The 7738-nt window shown below is 63.3% G+C and overlaps 1 protein-coding gene across 2 annotated transcripts in view; it reads left to right on the plus strand.

Annotated features, from left to right (window-relative positions):
• METTL22 (methyltransferase like 22) overlaps positions 1 to 7738 on the plus strand; it is a 16787-nt gene extending 9049 nt beyond the window's left edge. For both annotated transcript variants that reach the window (XM_029947696.1, XM_029947695.1), the window contains 8 exons: positions 482 to 522; positions 611 to 755; positions 2247 to 2318; positions 3552 to 3605; positions 4213 to 4293; positions 4514 to 4616; positions 6339 to 6507; positions 7628 to 7738. In XM_029947696.1, coding sequence (XP_029803556.1) covers positions 482 to 522; positions 611 to 755; positions 2247 to 2318; positions 3552 to 3605; positions 4213 to 4293; positions 4514 to 4616; positions 6339 to 6507; positions 7628 to 7663 — 701 coding nt within the window. In that variant the 3' untranslated portion in view covers positions 7664 to 7738. The remainder of the gene's footprint in view (positions 1 to 481; positions 523 to 610; positions 756 to 2246; positions 2319 to 3551; positions 3606 to 4212; positions 4294 to 4513; positions 4617 to 6338; positions 6508 to 7627) is intronic.

Below are 7738 nucleotides of genomic sequence, written 5' to 3' on the forward strand. Positions count from 1 at the left end.
TTATGCTTGAGAAGACTTCTTATTGTAGTTCACCTGCAAAAGGATATAAGCTCCGAATGACTTTGTTGACTTTGGTGCGGCTGTAAGCGTAAGGCACTGTGACTGTTCCCGGCACGCAGGTGACATGCTGTGACTTCTAGTGGCGCGCAGTCCCTTAGAACAGCCTAAGTACGTTGTGACATAGTATGCAGTTCTCGAACTTTGTGAAGTGGGGTGCGCGTGTGTGACTAGGTGGGGCCAGGACCCATGGTGACCCTAGTCCTCAGGCTGCGGGGCGGAGACACCGGTTTGCTGAGTGGCCTCGGGGCCTGGTCTGTGAGTGATGCTCACGGCCCACTCCCCACCGGACAGCCGCGTGGCCTGCACGTCTGCCGCTCCCTAGACTGCCAGCTGTGCGTGCAGAGGCTGTGCACCTCGTCTGTGTTCTGTCCGTCTCCGTTTTCACAGTGGCCCTTTCTCTCTTGGTCTCCGTCCTGTCCAGAGCACACCATGGCCACCCCCCTAGAGGATGTTGGCAAGCAGGTGGGTAGTCCCGCCCACTTCCGGTGGCCCTGTAGGGTCTCCCCGGAGCTTCGCGTCACCTGGCATTCCTGGTCCGTGTCTCCTCCAGGTGTGGCGGGGTGCCCTGCTCCTGGCAGACTACATTCTCTTCCAACGGGACCTCTTCCAGGGGCGCACCGTGCTGGAGCTCGGGGCGGGCACGGGGCTGGCCAGCATCATCGCAGCCACCGTGGCCCAGACGGTCTATTGTACAGGTAAGCCCGGGGCCTCGGGCTGCGGGGACGCCGTCCCTGCCCAGGGGGCGCCGACTGTCGGAAAGGGGGGGCAGCTGGGCCTTGGCTGCTGTTGGTTTCACCGTCCCGTTCTGCTGGTTTCTGTGCCCTCCGGCACAGCCGCATGCAGGACCCCTCACCCTCCGGGAGGCCCGGCTGCCCCAGGCACCCCCCTGCACCCCGTCACCCCAGCAAAGAGCGGACGTCTCAGGACCACAGGGAATATGCCTTCTATGAGGCTTGAAAGCGGGTTTATCATTCTTCTTCGAGTTTAGAAATCTTGCCTACATTTTGTGGAAACTTTCTAGAATGGCAAATACAATTTACCCAGATCCATTCTACAGTGTGCAGTTCACGGAGCGCCCGCCCCCAATCTGTCAGACAGGGTCCTGGACTCGAGGCAGGGTCCTGGACGCAGAAGAGCCAGGAGCGGGTAGGACAGGTCACATCACCGTCTGCAGGGGGCTTTGCGATCATCACTTTACCTGTTTGTGTGTGTGTTTACAGTCCTTTTCCTTGGGGTTCTTCTTTTGTTTTTGTTTTGTTTTTTACATTTTTTAATGTTTCATGTTTTTTTGAGAAAGACACAAATAGAGTGTGAGCAGGGGAGGGTCAGAGAGAAAGGGAGACACAATCTGAAGCAGGCTCCAGGCTCCGAGCTGTCAGCACAGAGCCCCATGCTAGACCTGAACCCTCAAATCGTGAGATCATGACCTAAGCGGCCCTTCAGCTGGTTTCCCACCGCCCCCCCTTGGCCAAAGCACTCTCCTCTCTCCCGTTTCATATGTTAGAATCCCGTACAGGGACTGCCATAAAGACGGAGAAGCCACGGGCCACACACCACCCGTGTTCTCTTGAGCCACTAGTCCAGGGAGGGGGTAGGTGGGCCCTGCGGTCGCAGGGAGCCCCCCACAGCCAGGCTGGTGCGCTCCCCCAGTCGGCAGTGGGCGGTGGGACAGTCTGGGCATCCGCGGCCCTAGTGGGCCAGCACACAGCCTTCCGTACCTTCCACACATACGTCGTCCTGACTGAAAGTTAAGTTTTGGTCCAGTGCCCACCGCCCGTGCCCCCTCAAGGACCCACTGACTGGGACTGGGCTCTGCCAAACTAGTGAGAGACGCCACCTTGTCAGAGCAGGGGAGGCTCGGGACACACGGATGGCAACGGCGCGTCATGCACGAGCGCGCGCCTCCGGCGTGTTGAGCCTGCTGCGTGTCTCGATTGGTCACATCCTGACATCCACGCCTGTCACACAGCTGACTTCCCTGTGGAGTGTGGGCAGAGCCCGTCCCCGCCAGCACCGCGTCTCTTACGGGAGGGGCGTGCGGGCAGCACGCTGAGCTGCTGCGCACAGAGGCGCCCTGCCCTTCACCGGTACCTGTCTGCAGTCTCGCTGTCGGCCCTGCTCTCTCCGGGCACACTCCTGGAGTGACCTCGTGGTGACGGCCGGGGCATGCCTTTCTGTTGTTCCAGATGTCGGTGCAGATCTCTTGGCCATGTGCCAGCGAAATATTGCCCTCAACAGCCATCTGACAGCCGCTGGAGGTGAGCCCTCTGGGCCCACCCGGGTGGGGGTTCCCGGGCAGGCGGGACAGGCATCCTGTACCGTGACACCGGGAGGGGGTCTGCCCACCACCCTCTGGGCACAGACCTGGCTTCCCATAGCTTCGCATCCGCGGACTCTGTCCTCGAGCCCTCTCCTCCTTCCCCTGCCCGCCGCCGTGTCCCAAGTCAGCTTGCTCCCTCCTGGACGCCACAGTGGCCCCCACCTGGTCTCCCAGCTCCTTGTCTGACCCGCCCAAGGTGTCCTCTGTGAAGCGTCTGGAGTGAAGTCGGAAGCCTGACCCCTTTAGTCCCCAGTGAAGATCTCCCGGGTGAAGTCCAAGCTCTCCCTCTGCTCCCCACCCTCGTCGTCTGGCCCCTGCCTGCCCCTCCTCCCTTTTCAAGTCCTGGTCCAGAGAGCCGGGCACCCCGGTTACGAGCTCTGCCCTCGGCCCAGACGTCCCTACCCCCAATTGTCAGATTGCTGCGCCACCTGCAGAATCCAGTGACGGATGCCAGCGGCCGCACCCAGACCCTTCCCCAGGAGCCAGGGTGCTTTCCCCCTCCGATCGGGTCACTGCAGCCCACAGGCCTCAGGTCCTCCCGCCGTCTCCCGCTGCTGTCTAAGTGGACCCCGAGTTCCTCTGCCTGTCCCGGGGCCCCTGCCTCACAGGGCTCTCTCCGTCCTGGTCACCGAGGCCTGTCCGAGCTCCCCGTCTGGGCCTTCGTGCCAGTGTCCCTGATCATGCTCAGAACTCCAGACGAAGCCACAGCTCCCTACCAGAGCCTCGTTTCACCTTGAACCACTGCATTTTGACGGGTCTGTGACTGGTTGATGTGCATCTGATAGATACCCCACTGGGCCACGGAGCCTGTGTGATCCCATCACATTGTTGAACACCTAAAGTCAGCAAGGCGGCAGGGAAGGAGCAGCGTGACCCACCTTCTCTTTGGAGCCTTCCTTGCACCCCCATCTGACCCCAGAGCTGCTCTCTCCCCCGGCGCCCACCAGGTCCTCATCCTGGGCACAGCGCCATGACCACGCTGCCTTGTTGGTGCATGCTGACCAGCCCGTCTCTCCTGGGCTGCTGGTCCCCAGGGCAGGGACACGTCCGGTGCAAGCCCTGCTGCCTGGCACTCTGCCGGAGGGACGGAGGGATGTGTGGCACGGAGATGGCTGTCTTCTTCCCCAGTTGTTACTGGAGTGGGATGTTCTGCCTGCTTTTGCTCCCGCAGGAGGCGTGGTTAAGGTCAAAGAACTGGACTGGCTGCGGGATGACCTGTGCACAGGTGCGCGGCCCCCACCCCCGCCCCGGTGGACGCCCAGCCCCTTGTCTTTGCTCCTTGCGGCCTGCGCCGAGTCAAAGCCCCTCAGCTCACCACCACTTCTCCCCGTCGGCTGATGAGTGTCAGCTGCCGGCACCTTCCAGCCACTCTGTCACTCAGACTCCGGGCCCCTGTACCATAGGCGTCAGCTTGGAGCTGAGCCCTTGCCCAGGGCCGGGAAGTCACCTCTCACGCAGCGCTCTGTCCTGTCCTTAGGACAGCCTTGGGGGAGTTTTCTGAATTGGTCAGCCAGCTCTGTGTCAGAGCCGCGTGCTTGTGGGAACCGCTCTCTGTGTATAAAAACGTCCTTCCCTCTCCGGTCTCAGGAGGGAGAGCCCTTGTAGGTTGAGGTCCGTCCCCTGGCGAGCACTCGGCACCGTAGACCCAGACGCCCCCGCCGTCCTGGAAGGCAGTGTCCGGTAGCGCCCGCTCTCCTGTGAAATGAGCGGGCCGGGGGCGGGGGAACCGCTTCCCCGGGCGCACAGCAGTTCACGCGGGTGGGAAGCCAGACCCCTGGCAGCCAGCCGGGCCCTGCCTGGCGGTGCGCAGAGTGGCCTGTCCTCTTTCACAGACCCGGAGGTCCCCTTCAGCTGGTCGCAGGAGGACGTCTCCGATCTGTACAGTCACACCACCATCCTGCTTGCGGCCGAAGGTGAGGCGTCCTGGTCGCAGCGGCCCCCGGCCCTGCGGAGCCCTCCCGGCCCAGGGTGCCCGCCGCCCCGCCTGCGGCTTCCAGCCTGATCTGCGGCTTCCAGCCTGAGCGCCGTGGCTGCTGCGGGCCCCGAGGGGGCGCGCGGGGCGTCCTCCAGGGGCAGATGCCCTGTGGGGGCGGGTTTTACCCTCACGCCCGGTTCCTGGTTCCTCCCCCGCAGTGTTTTACGACGATGACCTAACCGACGCGCTCTTTACCACCCTCTCCCGCCTGGCTCACAAGCTCAAGAATGCCTGCACCGCCATCCTGTCCGTGGAGAAGAGGTGAGCGCCCGCGCCCGCCCCACCCGCACCCCCGCGCGTGCGCTCCTACCCACGCCTCCGACGCTCACATACAGGCACCTGCTGCGTGCCAGCAGCGCCGCCTTCTCACACGTGACCTCCTGCCACCTGAACGCTGCCGCCCCACAGGCCGCGAGGATGGCGGAGGGGCAGCAGGGAGCCCGTCAGGCTGGCCCGGGGGCGGAGGAGCCCTGGAACGCAACTGCTCCCTGGAGGCGCTGTCCAGGGCCTCTCTTTCCTAATGTCCCGGTGGGGACGCCGTCTGTCTCCTCAGCACCCCAGGCCTCTGTCTGTCCTGTCCTGATGCAGACGGCGCCCCGCCCTCCTGAAGCACTGGGGGCCCCGCTCAGGGAGTGTCCATTTTGTGGTAGAAGCAGGCGCCCCACAGTTGTCTCCCATCATATGGTGGACCACGACTTGTCCTTTTTTTTTTTTAATGTTTGTTTATTTTTGAGAGAGCGGAAGCAGGGGAGGGGCAGAGAGAGGGGGACAGAGGACCGGAAGCAGGCTTTGTGCCAACAGCTGCAAGCTCACTGCGGGGCCCGAACTCACAAACTGTCGGATCATGACCTGAGCCAAAGCCGGACACTCAACCAACCGAGCCTCGCAGGCGCCCCGCCCACAGCTTTTCTGAGTGCAAGTCAATATGGAGCCAAAGCCATAAAACCCGGGTGCCCGGCTGGCCCTGCCGGTAGAGCCTGCCACTCCTGATCTCGGGGTTGTGAGTTCAGGCTCCACGGTGGGTGCAGAGATGGCTTACACATAAAGTCTGGAAGAGAAAAAAGCCGTGAAACCAAACCTACTTAGCGGGCCAGCAGTGCAGCGTCTAGAAATCTGCCCCGCGGAAGCGATCCCGGCCGTGCCCGCACCGTGCCTCTCGGCGAATCTCACAGCCACGTTTGTCCTGATTGTGCCAAGGAGCCCGGTTGAGGCTCCTGTGGCCACTGCCGGCACGTGTGTCTCACTCGGTTACTGCTTTTATTGGGCATCAAGGGAGCACTTGGGACTGTCAGGAAAAGTTGAACCCAGACTGAATGTTGGAATGGTAAAGAATTATGAAATCTGGTTTCGGCGAAACAAAGAAACAAAAAAGGCTCTATGTTTTCGAGATGCAAGTGGCCACCTTCCCGGCAGAGACGCCCTGGGGGCTGCCATCCCGCTGCGCAGGGACCGGGAGGCAAAGGCCTCGGCGGTGCGAGCTGGCCGTGAAGGCCGGGCGTTCGTTTCTCTGTTGGCAAGTCTTCGTAGTGAAAGGTCTTGGGAAGCAAAGGGAAAGAGGCGAAGTTGAGGTTCGGGTCAAATCGTGTTACAGGTCGGGGTGTAGACATGGCCGAGCCGTGAGGCGGAAGGGCTCTGGAAGGACCCTTAGGAGGTCGCCGCTCTGACGGCTCCTGGTCCACCACCTCCCTGTGGCCCTCGGAGGTCCCTGCTCGCCGTCCGCTCGTCCCGCAGGCGGCCGGGGGCGGGGGCGCAGCAGACGGCCTTCTGTGTCCACCTGCCGCACCACTTTGCGGCCCGGGGCGGGGCCGTCTTTCTTCGGGCGGTGGTGTCTCAGGCGCCCGACTCCACTTCCCCGAGCCTAAGTTTCCACGTCTGCGAAGTGGAAGTGGTCGCAGGCCCACCTCGCGGGCTCGCCGGCATCTCGGGAAGGAAGGGCACCCGCCGGCCGGAGGGCGAGCCTGTGTGTTGGCTGCGGGTTTGCAGGCTGAACTTCACGCTCAGACACCTGGACGTCACGTGCGAGGCGTACGAGCACTTCCGCTCCTGGCTGCGACGGCTGGAGAGGCGTGCGGACGGCCGGCTGCGCTTCGCGGTGGAGCGGCTGGAGGCCTCCTTCCCGCAGCTGCTGGCCTACGAGCGCACCCGGCAGCTGGTAGGTGCGGGCGGGCGCCTGGCGGAGGGGCGCGCGCAGCCAGCGCCGGGGCTGCGGTCTCCCTGAGGCCCTGAGGGGCCCCCGGCTCTGCACGTGGGCCTGCAGGCCGCCCGTCACCCTGCGCTTCCGGGGATGTCCTGTCCCTGCGGGCACTTCAGGCCCCGGAGGAAGCGGGGTGCGCCAGGAGGTGGTTGGGGACGCAGGCAGTCAGTCGGGGGCGGGGCCACGAAGCGGGGTTCTGGATGCAGGAGCCCCGGTGCTGGAGGCCACACCTTCGCCGTGGGAGTGTGCTGGCCTCCCAGACCGGCGGGCTTGTCTGACCACCGGTGGCCCTTCCGACCAGGCCCACTGGGCCCATCGGACCAGGCCTGAGTACCGTCCTAGTAACAGCACACAGGCTAGTGCCAGGCCTCAGGTGATGCCACCACCAGGTGAGTCACCCCGCCAGCAGCATGGAGCTGGGGCCTGATCACTGCCTGTTAGAGTTTAAACTTGCCTCTTGGGGGAGGTCTGAGAAGTCAGAATCACCCTGGGAAATCATGGCTACTGGGTGCTGCAGGTCCAAGGCGTGGGTTTAACGTCTTTGCTCTCCTTGCCTGTGGCTGGGGAGGCCCTTTCCCTGGCTGCGGGGAGACGGGGTCTAGTTCTGAGGGGGAGAGGGCAGCCTGAGGGCTCACCGGGAGCCCTGAACTTGTGTGAGGGGCAGCCTTGTGTTTATGGCTCCGCAGCCTCCAGGCCGCCTCCCACAGACAGCAGACAGTCTGCCCCTGCCCGTGAGGACGCGAGGTTTCCCTAGGAACTCGGTGTGTGTTTGCAGCTTCTCCCTCTGCCCGGGTTAGGACACGTGCACGTGTGCGGGAAAGTCGGCAGTCACGTGGTGTGGCACTCAGGGCCCCCCAGATGGAGAGCGGTGGCTCGCTGCCATTCTGCTGGCCCCTCTCCGTTGTGTGGCATCCTGATGCGTCTTGGGTTAATGCCAGCACTCGTCCGTCCTCCTGCTGAGGCAGGGAGAGCTGCCCAGAGTCGGGAGGCCTGGTCTCCCCGCGGTGAGCTGCGCCCCTCTGGCCCAGGGGTCTCCTCTGCGCACCTCGGGAGCCCCTGCTTTCTCTGTTTGCTGCAGGAGCTCTGGGGGATCTCTGTGGAACCGGTGATGTGACCCATCGCACCCCAAGCACGGCTTCTTGACTGTTCTCAGAATACTTTCTAATAAAACTAAAATCTCACAAAGTGA

This window comes from Suricata suricatta, chromosome 8 (genome assembly GCF_006229205.1).
Source record: "Suricata suricatta isolate VVHF042 chromosome 8, meerkat_22Aug2017_6uvM2_HiC, whole genome shotgun sequence".
Taxonomy (NCBI): Eukaryota; Metazoa; Chordata; class Mammalia; order Carnivora; family Herpestidae; genus Suricata; species Suricata suricatta.